Genomic DNA, 22944 nt, shown 5'->3' on the forward strand with positions numbered 1-22944 from the left:
CTGTTGACAGTTACAAAAAAAGGATTTTGAACTGGGTTAACGGACGCAATCTGCTTTTGCGCTTCAGCGTGAATACAGCAGAAGTCTTCCTTGAGAACAACCACAGTCATGCGGGCTGCTACACAGCTTCTCCATCGTGAAGGGAAACATGCAAAATCATAATTGAAACAAATAAAAAGAAATTTAAAGTGCTCCAATTATACATCTATGTGTTGTTATTTTTTTTCCCCTATTTGATTTGTAGCTTCAAGCACTAACTACATTATGTACACATTGTGTGAGCAATTGCATATGGGGTTTGTGTGTACTGGAGAGAACTTTTATTTTCCCCATGAAACTGAGTTAACTTTGCATGGGAGACACCTATGTTGTCTAGTTGCTGTTTTAAACAAACGCTTTCATCATTATACAGCATTTCCCCCACACAACATTTTTTTTTCACACTTACAATGAAGAGTTCCAAAAGACATCACAACTTAAAGTCCCGTATTTTACCTTTAATATGTTTTTCTGAGACTAAACGAAGTTGCAATCTTGGCGTATTGTGTTGTACAGACCCTGCAGTGACCATTACCACCCTCCAATTCCCCAAGGTTTCCCCTACGCGAAGCCGCTGCAGGTGACACAGACGTCTCCAAAGTCCCACTGACTCCTGGAGGCCGGATTCAGATCCGACTGTCCCTAAAATCCTCTTGAAAAAGGCCCAAGGAGGCTCAGCCACAGGGAGTGAACTCCCCACCACCGCCCTACACCCACCAACAGCATTGCCTGGTCCAACAGAAAAGGAAAAAAAAAAGGAAAAGAAAACACAAAACGAGAAGCGAAACTAGGACTAGCACACAGGGCACCTAGAGGTGACTTGCCTATTTACTGCTGTTATCACCTGCTGAATCTCCTTGTTTCCTTGCAAAGCACTTTTGTGACTGATGCTTCTCCCTGTTTACAGGCTACATAATAAACAGACTGCCCAGGGGCTGCATGGAGGCTTTGCTGGGGGTGGCTGTGGGCACAGCAGTGACGGGTGACCTGGCTCAGGGACGCGCAACCTTCATGCCCAGGTGGCAGGGAGGGCACAGGAGGTGTCCACTGTGTCCCCATGCCCTGGGAGCATGTCCCCATCCCTTAGTGCAGAGAGCTGTGGGAGTGTCTGCCTTGGATTAATGTAAGTTTTCTTAGCTGGGTTACAAACTAGAAGTAAAATCAACAAGGTTTGCAAGAAGTTAACTATTTTCATTGTTTGATGTGCTCCTTGCTTACCTTCTGCCGGTCCCACCAAAAGCAAAGGGGCCTGATGCTGCTGCTACTTGTGGGATTGTAAAGCTCAGTGGTGGAAGATGCAGGGAGGAGGAGGATGGAGAAGGAAGAAAAAAGGAGCAGGTCCTGCAGAGGGAGACTGAGCAGAACTGGGTCAAAAGACAATAAACTAGTTGGCTTGATTTATAGGCTCGTGGGGTTGGAATGGCTGGACTGCAAATGCAGCAGAAAAAAGAACTGCTGATTTGAAAAAAAAAGAAGTCTCCAATGGAAACAGGTTGATTTATTTTTAATCACTCAAAACAGTTTTGTTTGACTTAGGTTGCATAAATGTTCTTAAAAACCGGACAAGCCGAAGCCTGACAGCATCTCCTAGGAAGCGGCTCCTGTCACCGCAGGGCCTGTCCCCCGGTGACCGCGGGGCGATGGACGCTGCCTCTGGACCCGCAGCAGCTGTCCCACCCCTTCCCTACCCAAAATCCATCACCCCAGCCAAAGCCACAGCAGACATGATGCACCATACGCTCTGAGCAGGGATGCAGCTGCTGCTCGCAGGGAAGCGGTGCTGGGGAGTTCGCAGGGCTCAAAGCAGAGACACGCCGGCTGGCATCGCAGGATCCGCATGGGCATCCCGGGAGCTGCACGGAGCTGGCGGCAGCAGCGGCAACCCCAGGGATGGAGAAGCATCAGCATCGCCCCAGCCCTCGAGCCGCATCCTTCTCCCATGTCGGTGAGGAGGTTTCAGTGACGGACACAAAACACTGAGAGGTCACCAGTGAGAAACACTAAGTGCATTTTTATTATTTTCTATTTCTGCTGTGGCTGGGCAGCTTCTGTGGAGGTGCAAAGCCCAGATGGTGAAATACTCCAGCCCGTGGCTTTTCCGAAAGAAAAGGGGAAGAATCAAGACTGCCAGTGGGTAGAAAGCAGCCCGCGCCAGGCGGCTGGAGGACCAGATTTGTTGAGGGCGGGCAGGAGGAGGTGGACGGTACGTGGCAGAAGCAAAGTAAGATCTTCATAGCGCTCACATGAGACCACTGAGCCCCCAGCCACAGAACAGGAATTTGGGAAGGCGCCGGGTGCCGGCAGTTTGCCAGGCACTGAGCTTCATCCCGGCCGAGGCGCGTGGAGCAACGTCCACGCTGCTGCCATGGGAGCCGTCCCCCTCCCGCCGCCCCAGCCGTCACCTCCTGGTTTCCTCAAAAAACTCGGTGTGTTAGCTCTCCGAGCAGTGAAAGGACAAACCGACCCATCGACTGACCGACCGACCAGGCCAAAAAAGAAAGATCGCATCCTTGGTAGTTAGTAACGTAGCGGTAATGTTGGGGTCCCCTCGGGCAGACTTTCACCACATTCCACTTCATACAAGACACATTTCAAATGCTCGTTAATTTACAGAAATTGCATTTTATAGAAAATATGATACAATGGAATATAAAATGCACCAGGAGCATTTTCAAAAATCTGTAGAGACGATCTTGCAGCCTAGTTTACCCTCTGAAACGGCGTCCACTCATCGCCGCAAGCTCTCGTCCTCGCATTCTCTCTCCCCCCACCCCCTTTAACTCTCAGCATTCAACTTGAGAATTAATCGAGATATCAAAAAAAAAAAAGCGCGATTATCCCCTGGATAATCACCCGCCAATACTGTGCACATTTCTTGGATTCAAATGAAAATATATCTAAGCACTTTTACAAGTTTTAGCGAACCCACTGCAAAATCGTCTGCAGAATATAAAACACAGGTAATCCAAGATTTCATAGCACATTAATTAAGTGGCTCATAATCCATTAAATGTGGTTTATATTACACATCCATGCAGTCTAAATCATTTTACAAACATTAGACATAAACCCACTAGTCCAAATCAGTAAAGGAAAAATGTAATAAAAAAAGCTAATAACTATTTGTTATTGGTTAAACTGACCCTACATATAAACTAGGTAGTATGCTACCATTTATAATACTGATGTTGAATTACGCCTGGATGCTGCAAAACCTCTTGCTTACTTGGCAATGCTTGAGCATATTAACCACAAGATACTTAACAGGCCCTCGTTGCACTTCTCCAAAAGAAAATAAACATTTACTACAGATAGCAGCACCTACCCATCGAAGAGAAAGGACACACATTAGCTGAGTTACACGATGTTGTTGAGCTTTGGCTACTAATGCTCCGAGGCATTAATATTGTACTAGACTAACTTCATACTTACGGATGGCAAAAGTGCTGATTAACAATTCCTGCCCTTCGCACGGCCCCGGCCTCGAGCGGAGCCGCTACACAAACCCCGTCCTTATGCGAGGAAAACCATCGGCTTTCGTGCTGGTGGGTGTCCTGGGGGCCGTGGGACACCCCCCACCCCAGCTGGTGTCTCCATCCCTCCGGAGGTCCTGGGAGCCCAACCACGCCGAGAGCATAAAAACAAACAAATGGGCCTTTGGTCATTTCACCATTTACTTTTGCAGGGTTTAGGCAAGGGCTGTCGGAGACTTCTGCGGCAATAACCAAAGGCTTTATCGATGCTATAGTTCTATGCAGCTACATTGAGTGCGACCAGGTGACAGCAGAGCCCCCAGTCGGTATTTTGCATCTGATAACACTGAATTATATACAACATGACGACTAGTTCACCACCTGCTGAGGCTTAAAGATGGCTGTTAAGATTTTGACTCAAAACATTACCCACCCCCCCAACATTTTCCACCCCAGAATGAGTCACCCCCTTAAAAAAAAAACAACCAACCAAACAAAAAAAAAGGCAAAAAAAGAAACAATCTCCACAGTTCCTTTTTGTTAACTCCTTCCCATCTAGAACTGGCTTAGGGTCACAGGGAGTGCTGCCCAGGATGGTTGTATGTTTGTTTTCATCACTCCTGAGATTGAAGGGAATCTGATACATGCACCAAAAGGCACTTTCAAATATATATATATATATATTTTAAAAACAGTGCTTCTGTTCTAAGAAATTCAAGTTAAGACAGAGTGCCTTTCACTCTCTTTAGTCATAAAGCAGATAAACGAGCAATATCCCAGCTGACATTAAAAAACCAAAACAACGAAAAAAAAACAACCTGCAGCAGAGACAAGTGTTCATGCGAGACAGCTCAGTATTCTAAAAAAAAATAGAAAGGAAAAAAAGGGAGAAAGAAAACCTCCTATATCACCACTAAAAATAACAATACAGTCAGCAGGGGATATATTAAAAAAGCTGCCACATCTGTACAGTTCTTGCTTCTGCATCGGCTCTTTTTGTTAATGTTGTTGTTGTTGTCTGTGGGCTTTGTTTTTTATTTATTTTTTTCTTCTTCTTTTTTTTTTTTTTCTTAATAACGTGAGGTCAGTTTAATCTTCCTCGCCTCCCCCGTACATGTCCGCCAGTTTCTTGAACCTGGGTCCCCAGTCGTTCAGGTAGTCGTAGTCCTGGTCCCCGGAGCTGGAGGAGTTGAGGGAGCTGACGGAGCCGGCGGTGGAGCCGCTGCCCTCGTAGTCGAACACCAGTAAGGAATCGTAGGGGGGGGCTGTGGGGTCGTTGTCTGCCGCACGTAGGCCCTTGGGGGGGCAAACACACCATGTTAATACCCACTGTGGGGTGTGATGGCGATGGTGCTAAGGAAGGGTGAGCGTCTGGGACACTCGGGATTCCTGCAGCAAAGCGAGACGAGGATGGTGAAAAGCTAAATGAGGATGGGGACAAAATGAGGGGCCTGGAGCTTCCCTGTGTCCAGTTGCCGAAATCATAGAAGCACAGACCTGTTTCAGTTGGAAGAGACCCTCAGGATCACTGAGTCCAAACATAACCTCACTCTAGCACTAAACCACGTCCCTAAGAACCTCATCTAAACACTTTTAAAACCCCTCCAGGGATGGCGACTCCACCACTGCCCTGGGCAGCCTGTTCCAATGCCCGACAGACCTATGACGAATTTTTTCCTAATACCCAGTAACTCCCAGCATCTCTGTAAAGAGCCGATGGAGCAGGAGCTATTTCCAAGGATTCAGCACTGGATCTGGAAAGGTCTCTGTTCTGGTCAGTGTGTCCTTTTGGAGGTTGCCTGCTAAGATTTCTAGCTTGGCCAATGAAAGAACAAACAGCACCCTCTCCTACTATAGCCATTATTTTATTTTTGACTCCTTTAGGGAAAAAGAAAAAAATCAGTCCTAGCAAAACTCTGCAATTAGGAGAGACGTGGGGTGTGAAATCTTGGGCAGAGGGCTGGGGAGCATTGCTGCTGTGGGCAGCAGCGTAGGCGGGTCATGGAAATGGCCTCAGGATATGAAGAGAAAAAATTGCTTTCTGCAGCCCAGTGTCAGGAAAAGCCTAGTGGAATAGACCTGCAATAAAGCAAAATGTTCTGCATTCACACCTTCAAAAACCCCAGTCTCAGCGTGGGGAGACAGGGCAGGTTTTATTGCTGCGAACAGCAGCCGGAGCATGTGTAACAGCAGCTCCTCACGTGTGGATGTGTGTACACGTGTGTGAAGGATGGGCAGGGACAAAGGAAGAAGAAATGTTAATGATGGAAATGAGACAAAGCACAGCAGGAAATGGATGCAATAATAGAATTAAATGGCTATAACATTTATTCTTCTTAGGAAATGGATGGCGTGTTTTGTCTTGGAGGAAATAACGTATTGATTGGTTTGTAACCACTCAATCACTCAAAACTAAAAATGAGATAAGAAGTACTAAATGGAAAGTTATTTGTACAAGCAGATAAAGCAGCTGTAATCTAACATAAAATAAAGCAAGCCTCTCTGATCTGAGTTGAATCTCTGTGTTCTGCAAACTCTTTGAGGTTTTAGACAAAATAGAGCTTACTAGGAAGGCACAGACTGGCGAAGTAATTACAAGTCCAGGACCCACAAACGGCACCTTTGGCTTTAGGCAACCCAGGCAGCTGCTGTGCCACCGCCTCTGCACCGGGACAATGGTCCTTTGTCCCCGTCCAATCGTTTTACTGACAGCAACTGCAATGTTCATAGTCATAAAAGGGAGAGCGAGATCAGATTATACTGCCTGGGATGCTGAAAAGCATGGTCTCTGCAATATCCACAGAAATCCTGGGCTTTTTGTTTCCATTTTGGCTTTTTCCAGACTTGGTGCTTTTATTAGGCCAAGTCCTGTGTCTTTTGCTCACGCCAACCGTTCCCCTGCCTCGCATCAGACTTTTTGTGCGAGTAATAGCATCCCTTGGTCCGTGCGGGCAGAGGAATGTTGCACAGCTGATATTAGCTGGCTGCTCAGGCTTTTAAGATGTGACACACGACACTCTACAGAACATACCTCATTAATAAAGTCACCAATATCCCCGGGGTGTGGGATTACTGGTCTTATAGGATACTGCGGTTCAGCACCAATAGGTCTCTCATCCACCCTTCTGACTCCAGGTGTCTTGTTCAGCACGTGATCCATGGTCTCCGGCTGCTGGAGCTGACTTAAATCGTAATCCTGGGACAAATGGAAAGACACAGACTGAAACCAAGAGCTTTTAATGCTGATCATCTACTCACCCAATGTACAAACAAGCTGAGAGGTCTAATCCTATTTCAGCTGAAATTCAATGGCAAATCTTATCCCTGGCTATGCAGCACCTCTATCTACCTAAATTACAGATGAACCTGACCTCTGAGTAGCTCATACAATTAACCTTCTAAGAGAGTATCTTAAAACAGAAGTTAAATCAAATATTTAAATACTTTCTGAATATTTTACACAGTGTCTAAATCTTTGGGATAAAAAAATTTGCTTCAGTTTGGCTGTGCATAGGTATGTGCATAAGTTTTTGATGAAATACATAATATAATGTGAAGACACAGTGTTGGTAGACATATTATTGCAATTACATTTGTACAGAAATAAAAACATTAAAATGGGTATTGCATTTATGCATGTAGGCCTTTCAAAGTAATTATGTTCTTTCTGCTTGTAAAAAATCCCAACAGAATAGGTTTCTATCAAGGAATAAGAACCAGGTAATATTTCATTAAAAATGTATTCATGTAGGTAATGGTGTTTTGCTGCTCTTCCTTTGCTGTTATTTTTAACGAATCCTTTCTAAAATATTTAAGCCTACAGTGTAGTTGCCTGAAACCAGACGCTTCAGCTAGTTGGAATGCTTACAACAGTACTTTGTTCTACCGCTAGAACTATTCTTGTGCTCAGACGGGGATGATTGAATCTCCAGGAGCAATATTTATAAATAACTTGTCAGTGACAAGAAAAAAGAAATGCTAATTGCAAGGACTTCTTTTCTGTCGAGCAAGAATTTCACAAGTTTTGGGTGAAGTCGCTGTCTCAGGTCCCCCGCGGTGGCTCTTGCCAGGCTCAGGCCTTTGGGTGCCACCGGGACCTCCCCGGCAGGAGATGCTGCTGTGGTTGTCTCTCCTCAAGCTCCAGTCCCAACCATGGACTGCAGGACTCCCAGAACCCAACCACACACACAGCAGCCTCTGCAACAGCCCCAGGAACCATGCTGTCCATTTCAGCAAGCAAGATAAAAGCCATTACACGGTGCAGAGTCACATAATTTGCGTGAACATCATACTGGGGAGTGGCACGGGCTCTTTAGTTGTGTTAGGTAGGAATAGAAAACCGGCGACTTAAACATGAGAGACAAATCTTTGCTATTTTAGCTGAGGAAATGCATTCATAGCAAAGGGACAACACATCTCAGGAGTGCAGGCCAGGGATGTTTTCATGTGACATCAGCATCGGTGTCTGGAAGAAGAAGCCACCGTGGAAAAGCTGACGCATTCGGGCAGGCTGTGGCTGAGGGCTCTGTCACCAGCAAAGCTTTGCCATATACACTTTACTGTGAAACAGAAAATCCCCAAATGTATTTAGACACTTCTCAAAAACCTCACAAAGAAATTAAGAGAAATGAAAGGCACATTAGAAACAATTAAATAAATGCAGAGAAAGCCCCCAGAAGCTCGAGGCTCAAGCAAGGCAGGTGCCTGCAGCCACAGGGCTGGGGGAGGTTCATAGCTCCCAGCTGGTTCTACCAAGATCACTGATGGACAATGATAAAATATGCAATTTTAATGACCAAAATAGCAGAAATATTGTTTGAGCCTGCGTGTCAGAAGGTTTATAGTTGGTTTATAGAAGGCTGGTTTATAGTCCCTCCCCAGGAAGCTGGCCAAGGAGGCAGCAAAAGCCACATAGCACCAGCCTCCCTGCACCGTCCTGTTTGCACAGGAGAGTGTCCTGGGGACATGCTGGACCTAAGCTGGCTCTCACCAATGTCCACACCATGCTGGAAAAGCCAATAAAGCTGCCTGGGCATAAACAAGGGTGAACACAACCCTTCACAAGTACTTTAGTGAAAATAATGTAGTTTCTGCCTTTTTGAGAGTATAGACTGCACAGCTGCTCCTTGGCCATGACCTGCTGGGTCTTCTCACCTGGTCTTCCTCTCCACCTCCTTCTTCATCGTACTTCAGAATATTGTCCCTGACGTCGTCCTCAGGGTCGATCAGGAGCTGCTTGGTATGGCGCTCCTTCTCCCGGCGTTTCATCCACACCACGAACAGCAGAACCATGGCTGTAAGGGACAAGAAGCGGGGTGAGCCGGGATCTCACATGGTGGTGGCAGGTCCTTACACCTCACCCGCCCTCTTCTGCTACAGAGAACGTCATCGGCTGATGGGAAGAGGAATAAAACTCTATCCTATTGCATGTTCTAATTTATAAGGGAGAGATCAGTGAGAGCTCTAGCTACTGTGACAGGTCTCCACTACAAACATTTCTTTAAGATCCATCACGAATGCTGACTGAGCTGATGTTTATCAGAAGTCAAGCACACAATCAAAGGAAAAGCAAACAGAAAGTGTGAAAACTCACGCTTTCTGAAAATATTTGATCTAAATCCTGAATTTTCAGGACTAGATTTCAACCTTCATTTTATTCAGGGACATAAAATAAAGGCAGAGGAAAGCGAGCTGCAGAGGTGCTGAGAAGAGAACAGGTACCGATGACCAGCACCTTTGCACAAGTGGATGTTTGACCAGCGTGACACCGTGATGCCCGTTCATGTCACAAGCCCTGGCCATTGTTTTGCTGTCTGCAGTATGTCCTTCGAGACTGGTTTGGGGAGGGTGGGTAATGCTGGGTCATGTAGTCCAATTTGGTCTTGCTTATACTCTTTTTTTAGTGAGGGCGGCTTTCCAGACTTCCATGATCACATTAGCCAGGACATGAGCATTTGGCCATCAACTTGCAAAGCAGATCTAAGATCATTTGAAACCCTTTCAGAGGGCAGGGCTGGCTTTGCAGAACAAGGGAAATCAAATCTGGTCACATACAAGCCAACCTCCTCAAGCAGCAGCATTTACATGCCAGGCCCTGGTTAACCTCTCTCAGGACAGTAACAGAGAGAGATGAACAGTTCTTGAAACATGAGAACTTTTGCCCATTTAAGGAACTTTACCCAAAGGGAACGCTGGCTCCCTGCTCCACAAGCTCCTTCTTCAAAGGGCCACCCGTGTCCCAGAGGCTCCCTGCTCCCTGGGACTTCCTGCATGGAAGTTGCTCTGGGTACTTAAGTCTCTACTAACATAAGGCAACATCTTGTCTTCTTCAAGAACCTGTTAATAAGTCACTTTTCATTGTCATACTCAGTAGCTGCAAATAATGCCATCAAAGATGAAATTAAGCCTGAGAAGCTGATGCAGTTACACCTCCCCGTGTCTGCTTTGCCTCCATTCTCCACCCAAGCCACATGTGAAGCTGTGATAGTGGCGATCTGCAGAAGGGAGAGATGGATGGACAGTGGTGGTGGGAACGTGTGGCCCAAGCTCATTTCACTTTGGTCAAACCCTGACCATACCAAGACAATGAAGTTGACACAACCGAACCCTGGCAGGCTGTAAGATCCCAAACCCTCTTTGCGTTTTTTAGCTGTATAAGGAGAACAAGCAACTGCTGTTCCTCACCGTCTCATATTTGCAAGGTTTTCTTTCCCTTTGCATCTTCATAGAGCCTCGGTGACATTTCACAAAAGATGGAGAAAAGGCCAGACCCTGGGGATACGGGCTGGTGGCCCAGTCTGCAGCCCCACTGTGTGAGGAGGTGCTCAGGAGGATCCCAATTTTCCTCCCAGCACCAAAGTGTTTATACCCAACAAGAATCAGTGATGTGAGCAGAAGAAGACAGGACAGCTAATTACTGCCATTGTGTGCCAACTGGCTGCCATCCCTGTCTGCCAGCTCACAGAATTGTTTTCAGATAGTTCAGCATTTCTTTAATGCTTATCCTAGATCTATTCAAGAGGTAAAAAAGAAAAGGAAAGAAAATGTAACTCTTATCTGCAATATAAAACCACAGCTATTTAGCAGACCATTGAAGTCCTTTTCTCGTTGTTCCTTTTCAAGTCTCTCACAACAAGATACCTGCCTAGTCCACAAAGACAATATTATAATGGTTATCAGGTTTTATACTTTTCTCTCTCTTTTTTTTTTTTTTAAATGCTACTTTTTCATGCACTTGTGGAAAAAACTGTACCATTAACGCCTTTACAGCTACCTTGGAAAAAAAAAAGACCTTCAAAGTGTCAATAGCAGATGCAGTGCACTCTCCTTCCTTTTATTCACTCTGCAGAATGGGAAGTGCTATTACTGCTGTTAGACCCATTTTCACTCTGCATGTAGTTTTCCTTGAAATCTATTGTCTTCACCCTTCACGATTTTTTATTGCATTGCTCTTCTACATGTGTTATTCGTGCAGCTAATACATCAGGTATCAGGAAGAAGAAAAAAACCTTTGAGTGAAGGTAAAGCCAGAAACTTCCTTCACCTGAGCAACCTCAGATCTGTCCCCTTGCTGCTTCTTCCTTTTAAAGCCATCAGACTTAGACCTGCTGACTCTAAAATGGACAAGTAGCACAAAAATCCTGCATCTGCCTTTTTCCAGGCTATTGTGCAAAGGTCATGATATAAAATAGATAGAAAGGCGGCAAAACACTGGAAGGATGTAACTGGAAAGCTGCTCATCGCAAATTACATTTTTCATCATCGATACAGTGCTTTGCAGCTCTTGAAGATAAAAAAAAAGTCAATTAGAATTACAATGAATGTTAAAATAAGCTTTTGTAATAAAACCCATAATTTAAAATGGGATAATGTATCTGAAAATGAAGAGAGGAATCTCTTAAATCAAATGTCCTTCAGCTGAAGCTAATTTCAGTCAATAGGATTTTCAACTGTTTAAATCATATTTTAGCACTGGATTTATAGGAGGGCAGCAAAAAGAAGTCCCGTGTTTTATCACTTCTGTGGCTTCCAGGGCAAAATTTAGCCCCTCAGCAGCAGGACATCTGCACACCCCAGCACACCAACCGCGGTGGGACTGACACCGCGTCTTCTCCTGGGTGTGCAACTGTGCGGCATTCACAACAAATGCCCTTGCTGAAGGGAGCTCCCGAAAACATTTTGCTGCTGGGACCCCACACCCCATGAAGGACAGAAACCATGGAAGCACAGGGATGCTTCCAGCAGCTCAGATGGGATGGATGAGGAGTGAGGACACAAACACCCGGTTTTCTTGCTTGCTCTCCAGACTAATATGGAAAATCAATTATACAACCATATATTCTCATTGCTGGCCCAGGAGGGTGGATATTTGCCCAGAGATGACCCATTCTCTTAATGTACCATATCATATCCGCATTAGGTGACATTTGTAGCATACGTCGCTCTGTCTGCTCTCTGTTTAAACACATTGGGGGTAAATATTAAATGTGATTTAGCACCATAACTCCCATTAGCTTTAATGGGAGTCCCATGGTTTCATCCTGTGTTTCTTGATGAATATTTACCTCATTGTTCATTTCGGCGCTCATTTTTATCTATTCCTACTGTGCCAACTCCTGCTTGAAGTTATAATGATATCATTTTTATTTTTAAGTGTATGCACACATAGTTATTGGTAACGCTCATGAAAGGCTGGGACTAACAGTGTGTCTGGGCAAAAGGGATGGCTCTTCCTCAGCAAAGGGATGGCCAGCCCTGCTCTGTGATGCACCCCAGTGCTCCTGACAAACTGGGGATCTGTCCCCTAAGAACACTCACAATCCATCACAACTCTCCAGTCAGTGTCATTTTACAAGCAATGGGAATAATTACCATTCTTCTTTTCCTATGAACAATGCACTGGCTCTGCCAGGGACTAGCCAGACTCTCACGACCAGTGCAACTGGTACTGGGAATCAGTATATCCACAGCCAGCCAGGGACCTGAGGGCTATGGGGAGTCTGCCACAGGATTTTGGACAAGACCTTCAACTTTTACCTGCAAAATGTGGAGAATCATCTTGCACTCACTACCTACAAGCCATTGTCAGGTGTAGTGATGTTTGTAAAGCTACTGGAAGTCTTAGAAAGAAAAAGTCCAATGCATGAACCACCCCCACAGCCCAAAGCTGCCCTTTGCATGGAGCTTGCACGGCTCTTGAAAAATACCACATATAGAAATGGGACAACAGGGAACAGGATGGGAAACACAGTGTCTCCTTGCAGAGTCACCTGCATCATACTTACTTAGCAAAATAATGATGCAGATCAGGATGGCGATGATGGCGCCGGTGCCCAGCCCCGCGGCGGCCACTGCCCCGATGGTGGTGCAGTCCCCGTTCTCGTCACACGGACACACCTTCACCTTGATGACGGATGTGTTGTACAAGGGGGGGTTTCCCGAGTCAGTCACGATGATCGGCACGTCGTACACACCGGCTTCCAGGTACATGATTCGTAAACTGAGCTGGGCATAATCGCCTAGAGAGACCAAGACACAGAGGTGATGGGCAGCCTGGTAAAGCCTTACAGCCCCACTTGTCTGGGCCAGACTCCTCTGAGCCATCTGCTGAGTCCTGAAGAAAAGGCTGTCAACAACACACCTGGGCAGGACAGCTTCAGACTTCTGCTCTAACAATTTGGTCAACAACCAGCCTGTGTTTTTGTTTTGCAAATCCAGTTGCGTGCGTTTAAAACGGCATGAAATGCAAATATTAAAGTATGGATGATGCTCCCTGGGTCTGTGCAGGCTCCCTGCTTGCCCTCCCAAATCTGCTTTTTTGGGAAACCCATCACCCATCGGTGACACGCTCAGCCAGGTAATCCTTCTTGTGTTCCCTCCCATGGTGGTACAAGAGCCCCAAGGGCAGAAGCTGCTGCCCCTGGCCAAGGGTACCAGACCTCAGCAAGGGGATGAGCTTTGAAGCCAAAACCAGCCCTCAGGCCCCATGGTATTTTCCAGTCTCTGCTGAAACTACCAGTAAGAGGAGCAATTAGGGCCATTTGTGGCTGCATGCTGCAATATAAATATCCTTCATATACTGGTAATCTTCACACTTACCTAGCCCTCCTGGTTCCATGGTAAATTAAAAGGCTGCCTTTATGCAATTATGGTCAGAGAAATGAACATTGATCCTGATTGTGGCTTATGACAATTACACTGGAACATAAGGAAGACTGATAATAGCTTTTTTCCCCTTGGCCATTATGGATGATTTATACTCTGTTCACTACTGATAACTGTTCATAATTATGAACTGCATTAAAAAAAGCCAAGCGCCAAGGCTCTTAGAGTTATGCTGCAGGTCTGATACAAATCATTTCTGATTAACTATCTTGTCTATAATGTCAGCCATAATGTGCTTTAAAAAATAAAAATCAGATAAAAAAGTGGGAAAGTTTGGAAGTTTGAAACCGCACGTGGCCTCATTAGCGAATCAAGGGTCCAAATGTCCTCAGGATTGCCTGCCCCATTTACCATTCAGCCGCGTTATGGTCCAGTTCTTCCTCACCGCAGATGGCACACTTGGCAGCTCGAAGACAAAGGGCCCAACGTTTGGATCGATGTCAGCATCCGCGGCTGTTATGTTGATGACATTCAGGTTGGGCTTTTCACAGATCTGTGCCTCCTTTGGCAGGAGCTCGGGAGCGTTATCGTTGATGTCGATTAGGTAGATCTGCAGCGTGCCAGTGCCGCTGGCGGGGGGGATACCTGAACGGGAGAGGCAGAGCCGAACATGGACCCATGACCATCACTCCAGAAGCAGAGGGAACTACAACACTGTGGACCAGCCCCTTCTCTGCCTTCTAATTTCAATAAACCAGGATATTCACCCTCCCTCCTCGGACCTTATTAGGGACACACTGCACTTTCATGGTCCCTGGCTTTAAGAGGGATTATTAAAACTTCCCCAGGCCTCCTGATGTTGCTGTTTTTCACTCCTGCAGGACATGGAGGTTGATTTCTGCAGTTTTGTAGCCTACAGCAATGTCCTTAGTCAAACTCTAAAAATACAAGGAGGTGATGCCAAGCTGCTGGTGCAAATTTTGGTAATGGCTGTTTTGAAGAGGAAAAACCATTAGAAAGACAGCTGACAAGAGGAAAATAGGGCCTGGAGGGGGAAAAAAAAGTGAGTAATCTGTTGGTCAGCATTTACAGTAGCACTTGCTAGCCAATTTTTAGATTTGCAGAGTATTAAACTGCTTCAAAGAAAGTCCAACTCTCCAGCCCATCCCACAGTCAGCCCCAGCTTTATGGTGGAAGGTCCTTGCTCAAAGCCTACAATATGAGCCAATCATCACCAAACACGGTGGGTGATGCTACTCGCCCATGGCAGCAGCAATACGTCTCAATATACTGTTCTTGATCCTCTTTACAATTGTCCCAACCGGAAGGGATGCTGCAGCATGGCAGTTGTGTTCCTCCAGCCCTTTATTGATGAAGAGCCACATTTATGTGACTAATGACCACTTACACAAAGTAATAGCTGCCCTGGCAAGAAAGACCAGCCTTCCTAGAAATGGTGCAGTATTTTTAATTTCTCTCCCCACACATACGCCTGGCAGCTCCGTGCTGGCCTGCCCGCCGCCTCCCTTCTCAGGCAGCCTTGCTTCAGCAATTCTTTTTTAAGTTTGTATTTTCTGTCCTCCCAGTGCTGGATATAAAGCTACAACAACCACTTCCCCACTAGGCTCTCAAACATTTATTCTGCTTCCACAGGCTTTCCTTCCTACATTCCCTTCTCATTTCTACTCATTTTTTCAAGGAAGCCTTGAAAATTCTGAAGCAGCCATGAAAATCCTTCTTTCATGGTTCCTACATGAGCTCTTCAATCACTGATCTCATCCTTTCATCTAGTAAGCGGGGGGCAGGTCTCCCTCTAAAACAATGTCTTTGATCAGCCTTGAAAGTTTCTGGAGAGACAGAGAGCCCATCAGAAGATACTGGGGCTGAACGTGAGAACTGACTTTCGGGACCCAAGCAAAGTGATTTCACTGTTTCCACGTTACCCAGAATATTTTCTGGGATGAACACAAGGCCCACACTCTAACCTTTGAAATAGACTGAACGCAAACTACCAGTCCTGAGAGGCACTACCAGGCTAAAAATATGCTGTTTTTTAGGATTCCCTCTTTTCCCCCTTATGCTGCAGCCAAGACTTTTCTTACAGTGAATATCTCTGCACTGTAGCCCAAAGATAGAAAGAGAGCATGTCCAAGGAGTATCTGGCTAAACCACTTCTTTATAATATACCGAAAACAGCTGAAAGAACTTCAAGGAAACAAGATGCTGCTGCTTCTTCAAGAAAGAAAAATTCCCACCAAAGCTGCTGACCCAAAGCCTTTCTTTGATAAAAATATATGACACCGGACAACCTGGAACTTGGGAGAAATGTGAAAAGTCTGTTAGCCTAGATGAAACTTTAGCTGTTATCCTAAGCACTCTAGACAGAATTTTAAATAAGATGTTGCTTTATGTGCATTTTAATGGCTGCAACATACCAGTGACAGATTAATTTTTCAGAATAAAGAGATTTATCTAAGTCCTCACTTCGTGAGCTGCTGAATGATGGATGTGGAGATGCTGATGTACTGCAGCATCAGCACCGAAGTCAAGGAAAGGGGTTAACTCCAAATCACGTTGTACTAAGTGCCTGGGATTTGCAAGGTCAGATGGTGAGGATTAGTTTGATGGGTTCAAGCTCTACCACCACCTTTATGAATAGCCTCGGCCAGCTAATTTGACCTGTTTTGCCCTGTGGCTCTTGCAGATGAACGCTGTTAGACCCCTTTGAGACTATTTTGGATTTCACTGCCCTGGATGCCTTCACAGAAGGAAGCTTAGGATGGGGCTGCGGGATCACATGAGTCCTACAGGGGCAAAATTTGCTTCTTGGCCCTGTTACTCAGCATTGTAACTTTTCCATGGGTTTGCCTCGCCCTTGTTACATGGGGTGCAATGACTGAAGCCTGAAACTCCAAAGAAAACAAGTTTTCATCAGCCCTGTGAGCACCATCATATCTGCTCATAATGGACATGGCACCCTTCAGCCCGAGGGATGACACGGGACAAAGTAAAACTGTCCTGAAAGCACCTACAGAGTATGAGCAATGTACCTGGGTGGTCACAGCTAAGCCTAGACTGAATGGTGTGGCTGAAGCATGGCTCTGGTTTGATGTGAGCGCCCTGCAGGGTGGCAGAGGGGGAGGAAGGTGCTCTCCTTGCCCAGGGAAGCTACTGAGGCCTCCACAGAGCCTCTTCCAACCAAAGGAACTGATGAACGCAATAACAGCATGGCCACATTTAGGTATGGTTAGCAAAAAAGTCATCAAGTCCTCCTAATTAGCATTAGGGAGATAAATCCAGGGCAGCAGCGATGGACTGACTGGCTTTGAGTAATGCCAGTGTGGAAGTTCACGGAGCGATTTTGACCAAAAGCACTGTGCGATCTTTAACAAGGAGAGAAGAGGAAGTCTGAACAGGACTCCTCTGTGATAAGGTCCGTACTGGCCTCAGCAACTTTGATAATCCAGAGGCTGTGACAATGGCTGCACATTTCAGAAATGGTAGTGGACAGAGGGAGACTCACTCCGATGACAGACAAACAGACACATACCTCTAACCTCACGGAAGCCACAGCAGTTCAATGGATTGCCTTATTTCTAATACCCTCCTGCTGTCCCCTACAATTATTTCTGGTGTCCTGACAGAAGGATTCCTGAACACTCTGATCGGTGCCTTTGGGACGATTACCAGGATCAGTGTGTTCGGCAGCCCCTGGAGAGCACATCCCTTTGATATTTTTTTAAGTTCAGGCTACACCGCTACACTGAACTCCCCAAATCGATTTTCCATTTGCCCTCCCTTTCCCTTAATAACACTCTCCGTATACTGTGCACATTTAATTTACTCCAGCAATTTCCCGTCCCACTTTCACATTTTTGACCATAAAAACCTGGGAAAAAGATAACTTATACTGACAACTCTGTCAGGGCATCATTTCTCTTAATGCATCACATTAGAGCCTTATTGAAGCATGAACAATGTGAAGCCTGGGCTCACCGTTGTCAGCCGCCAAGAATGTGGCCTCGTAGACATTATTCTTAATGTAGTCTGACTCTCGATCAAGGACAGCAGCAGTAGTGATCTGACCATTTGTGGCATTAATGTTCAGCCAGTTTGCAGGATCTGACAGCTTAGAGTATCTACAGAGAAAGGAAATAAATACATGGCAGTCTTTTCACTGACATATCCTTAATTTCGCTTGAAATAAGGTTTTTCTGGACTCCTGACCCATGATTTAAAGGACCTTTGGATAACTGGTTTTGTTGACAAACAAATCGCTAATTGAGTATCGGGTTTCTGACCTCTACAATTACTCAATTTTTCTATTTCTTTTTAAAGGTTGTTCTTTCCTGTAAGTGTCACTTACACGCCAGCTTCCTGCTGCTTGGGGTGGACACAGCCTGAGGTCTCTGCAGCCCAGGAGAAACGGGGTATGTGATGATCACTGCATTCCTATGCCTGAATTAGAGGGCAGATTCCTGCTCTCTACTTCTCTTAATGTTGCCCTTCCTAAAACAGCGCTTCCCTTCAAGCCAGGGATATTCCAGTTTTCACTAATAAACAACACTTTGGGAAATACCACACTAGAAGAATGGCAATTTTCACGCCAGTCTTTTGTATTAGAATTGTATCTTGAGTGGCAATTGCCCCGGGGATACGACGCTGTGTCCGGCCCTGGACAGACCCAATGGCAGACTTGCTTCCCAAGCACTCAGTCAAGTTCATGTTCAAGTCTGTTCATGTCCTACCCAGTCAGCTACCAACAGTGTTTTTTTGGGCAAATGTTTTCCGTGTTCTCCAGATCAACATGTTCTCTTTACCTTTCTCACTCGTTTTCTTGGTTTTAAGTTATTTGTTGCTTTTGATTTCTGCTTCTCAGTTTTGTACCCTTTGAGTTGAGATGGATCATTATTACCTAAAATGGAAGCTAATGAATGGCCAAACAATAAATTACTAAAATAAGCAATCAAAAGCTGAGCTTATTTAATGAGTGACTCAGACCTTTAGATAGTTTTATATAATTTTTTTTTGTAGCTAGATAGGCAGGCAGGAGGACTTCTGGCTTCTGGTGAATATCCCTTTGCAGAAATGGGCTGTTTGAAGCTGAAGCTCAAAGTGAAAGTTGAGCTGTGTCAATCCATGTGAGCGGGAAAGCAACACACAGCTGCACAAGCCCCTGCCAAAGGAAAGAATTACATTTCATGGAGCTAGACTCTTTGGGATGTTTTCATTTCTTTTTAATATCGCTGCTGAGAGTCTCCTGCCCTTTCTCTGCTAAATGGCCAGGGATCCAGTTTCAAAGCTGGCTTTGTGAATGTGTCTGTGGCTAATGAGGATAACCTGAGGTGTGACACTGGCCATGCCAAGCTGTGCTTTATTGGAGATGCTCCTGCTTCCTTATCTTCTATTTGTAAAAACTGTATTTCATCAAAGTCTATTTAGAGAGAGACTGAGAACTGCATGCAAGGCTCTAGCAGTTGGATCATCTCTCTGCAAAGCGCTTACCATGGACCTGTAGGCTTAGCTTTTTGGGTATCTTTTTTCCTAGCTCATCAATGTCAGCTGTGACGGAAAAAAACAAAATATCCTTTGCACAGCTCACAAAGACAGGTCCCCAACAACGTCCCAGTGCTTCTTGCAAAGCCTTGGCCTGGGGCTGTCCTGATTAAAAGGGGGTAAGAGAGATTGTAATTGGGTTTGGAAACAAAGTGCTGGTGGATAAAAAAAATGTGTGCCCTGGGAGCCCTAAGGAAAAACAACGTAAGTAACTGGCTGTTCATATCCACAGAAAGTCTTACAAGACCCTGTCCGTGCACAGGAACGGCTCAGCAGAGACGGTTCTTCACCTAGAAATGGCAGATGCTCGTTTGGATTACAGATCATCCACCTCTGGGTTAGACAGAGTATTCAATCAGAAATGAGCTGTGCTCTCCTGTGAAAACCAGCCTTGGTACAGACGTCAGGGAAATAAAGACCCTTCAAAGGCCAATATTTCAAAAAGAATATAAGAAAAACTGGCTTGTTAGTTAGGACGGTCTCTCTCCTCCAAAGTCACAATACCTGTCTAAAGACAACAAGATGAGGCAGTGAATAAACTATCATTTTCTAGACCAGACAGCTCTGTGCCAGGTGAAATATTTCCAACTCCTCCTGACATGAAATGTCACAACTGATGTAAGTTTAAGTGGCCTTGGCTGCGGTCACATTGTATACTGAGGTTTTGCAAAAAACACTGCGGTTCTTACAAACTGGGAGTAAAAAAGAAACAAACTTCACTGGGTTTAGAAGCATCCAAGAGCAGGATATCCATTTCCAGCTGCATAGATGGAGGCTGAAAAACTTGTGAAAGGTGTCACAAGGACTCTCATTTTCAGATGCAATTTTCTGCCAATGTATTTCCTGGTGGGAAGGTGTGTGAGCCAGGGTCCTGGACCGTGGATTCAGTCCCCAGTCTGCCCAGGGGGGACAGAACACAGTGAGGAAAACCCTCCTGGTCACAGCTTGGACTAAACTTGATTTTGAACTGCTTAGAGCAAACACCTGACTTATAGAAGGGTAAAATTTGCCAGATGAATTGCATTCACAGGGAAAGCAGCTAGTGAGGAGGTTATGTTTGGCAGTTGGTCTGAAGGGAAAGGGAAGATCAGAACAAATCTCACTGCAGAGCAGGGAAGGGCTGCTGGGTGCTTTATACAGACCAGATAGGTGCTTTTTACAGACCAGACAGTCAGATAAAGTGGGAATGGCTGTTTGACTGCCCGGGCAATATTTAATAATATTTAATTATATGCCATCTCAAAAGCCTGTTCGGCAGCTGTTTGTTACAAGCGAGCTTTACTCGGAACAGGCTGACAGCTCCTCTCGCCAGGCTGAACCTAAATCCAATACAAGACATGATTAAAATCCCAGTAATTGCCTTTGGAAATCTAGCCCTTTCTGTGCCTCAGTTTCCCCAGTAAAGCAGAGAAAACAAAGCTGCCTTTGCTAAACCGCTGTGTTTATAAAGAGCATGAACAACACAGGTGAAAGCATCTCTTGACAAGGTAGAGACAAAACACAGAGTACAATGCAGCCCTGACCTCTCTTTTGTAATGACACAGGGACCCCTTGCTATCGACTGCTGGCACCTGCAGCTGCGAACTGTCCCTCTGCAAGCCTGGAAAGCGGGAGCCAAGTCTGTCTGTCCCCCCAGTGCAGCCACTCAGTCTGGCTTACCTGGAGGTGGGAAGATGGTGAGTTTGCGACCCTGCAGGATAATCTGCAAACACTGGACTGAAGGTGCCAGTCCCTGCCAAGCATTTTACTTGTATCACATCAGTTGGTTTATTAATTAGCTTTCAGCTGCTTTGTTCCCCCAATTTCTGCAGCTGAAATCCTCTGCCCATACCCGAGCCCACTTGGCTGCCTGGTCTCCCACCTTACTGCCTGCTGCATGAAGCGATCGGGATCCACCGCTGAAAACGTCGTCAGGACTGTCCCCGTCGGCACTCCCTCCTCCAGCCTGATTAACTTGTGGTTCGTTGGGAAATACGGTGCTTCGTTAACATCTGTGACTGAAATGGTGACTCCTGCTGTCGACTGGAAGGACATTTGGATGCCACTGGCCAGGGGAGCTTGGTTTGATACCATCACTGTCAGCATGAAAGCTCTGTTCATCTCGTAATCGACTGCCTAAAACAAACAAGCAAGTACAGAGCCAAGCAGAGAATACATTTTACCTTCTGGCTGAAAGCTGCAAGATTTAGGAGGCAGATGATATCAAAGTCATTGCCTCATCCCGCCTCCCCCTGAGCTCAGTTCTTTTGAAGGTGTAAATCCAGAGCAGCTTCAATCCAGTGCAGGATTTGGCCTCTCAGTATTTGTAGGGTCAAACAGTTTGAAAAGGCCCACAAAGTAAAAATTGCAAACGGCAGAGCGGAATTGCCCTGTGTTTTGTTCCAGTGCTAAGTGGTTTACAAAAAAAGAAGCTGCCCGTGTTAGCCGAGCACTGAATGAACAAATCCACCAAGGGCTGCTCTAATGCAACAGGCGGAGCCTGTTAGGAAGGACTGGACAGGTACTTAACAGTGTTAATAGCATTTAAAGCTGCTGACTAAGTAGCTAGGGCAGTCTATGTGGACTCATCAGCCTGAAGTGCTCTTCATTTTTCCTCTTAAGTGAATTTATAAGCAAAGGCGAAGCTGCAAGGAACAATGCCTGGTCCTGCTCGTTGTTCCAGTGGGACATCTTGTCGTCTCCAAGATGCCCCATGATCTCCTGAGGTTGTCCACACACTCCCATGGATGCATTACACTGTTGGGGGCCACAGATCTCTTCTCAACAGACACAAAAAGACGACGTGTCTTAGGAGCCATAAGGAGTGAAAAGCCTTTGCTGGCACAACTGACTGAACGGCAGTATAATAATAATTTCTAAACCATCCCACTAATTATTATGAGGGAAGTCGCTAATCATCTGCCAGAGAGGCTTGAGTTATGCAGGATCACACCTCTGCCTGTTAAAAAACGCTTTGCCATAATTTATAAATTTAGAAGCGTAACCATTCTCCCTAATACCTTCTCAGCGCTGAGTCTGCAAAGCGTTCGCTCAAGGTGTAAAATGCCACAGTTACATTGACTTCGATAGAGCTGCACTGATTTACATCAGCAAGATCTGGCTTCCATGTTCTGCTTAAAACCCAGTATTGTCAGGAGAGAAATCAAATCACAGGAGGCTACATGAGAGAAACAAATTTCAGGGGCAAAAGGTAAAACAGTGGAATCTCTATTCGATTGAAGTGCAAATGTTCTTATTGCTAAACGGTTTCCTGACAGGCAGGGCCAACATTTAATAAATAGAAGGAAGCATAAAGATTCCCAGTACACCCATCAGCACTGACTCACGGACTTGTACCGCATTCAGAAAAGATGCCTGGTAAAAGTTCCCATTTAAACACTATTCAAGGCCTTGAAACAATTTGACTAATGCATTTCCTCCATTTCTTTTCACACTCCTCTAATTTATATGCCTCCAGTCTTTTTTTCTTTAATTTTTCTGACCTGTTTGCTAACCTTGCCCACAGCCAGCTTGCACCTCCCTCCCGCAGGGGCTCGGATGGAGCTTGGGGGCTGATCTGGGCAGCTCCAGGGTTCCCTGCCTGATGATGCACAGGACACACTGACCACACATGTATGTGCTGGGATGTGGCCTGATGCAAGGGAGGGTATTCCCCCCTAAAAAACATCCCATAGAGCTGTTCACTCAGCTTCTTCCCCTCCCTTCTGCGAGCAACAAAACCGGGGCTGCAGGGAGCTTGGCTGGACTGGGATGACCCAGTAACACCCATCGC

At 45.7% G+C, this 22944-nt stretch overlaps 1 protein-coding gene across 2 annotated transcripts in view; it reads right to left on the reverse strand.

Annotated features, from left to right (window-relative positions):
• Window positions 1–215: 215 nt before the first annotated feature.
• The window catches only part of CDH4 (cadherin 4), a 432434-nt gene continuing 409705 nt past the window's right edge, over window positions 216–22944 (reverse strand). For both annotated transcript variants that reach the window (XM_065032403.1, XM_021283285.2), the window contains exons 10-16: window positions 21034–21287; window positions 17613–17755; window positions 14028–14261; window positions 12797–13030; window positions 8667–8806; window positions 6544–6708; window positions 216–4808 (exon numbers count right to left, since the gene is read on the reverse strand). In XM_065032403.1, coding sequence (XP_064888475.1) covers window positions 4602–4808; window positions 6544–6708; window positions 8667–8806; window positions 12797–13030; window positions 14028–14261; window positions 17613–17755; window positions 21034–21287 — 1377 coding nt within the window. In that variant the 3' untranslated portion in view covers window positions 216–4601. The remainder of the gene's footprint in view (window positions 4809–6543; window positions 6709–8666; window positions 8807–12796; window positions 13031–14027; window positions 14262–17612; window positions 17756–21033; window positions 21288–22944) is intronic.

The sequence above is a fragment of the Columba livia genome, chromosome 16 (genome assembly GCF_036013475.1).
Source record: "Columba livia isolate bColLiv1 breed racing homer chromosome 16, bColLiv1.pat.W.v2, whole genome shotgun sequence".
Classification (NCBI taxonomy): Eukaryota; Metazoa; Chordata; class Aves; order Columbiformes; family Columbidae; genus Columba; species Columba livia.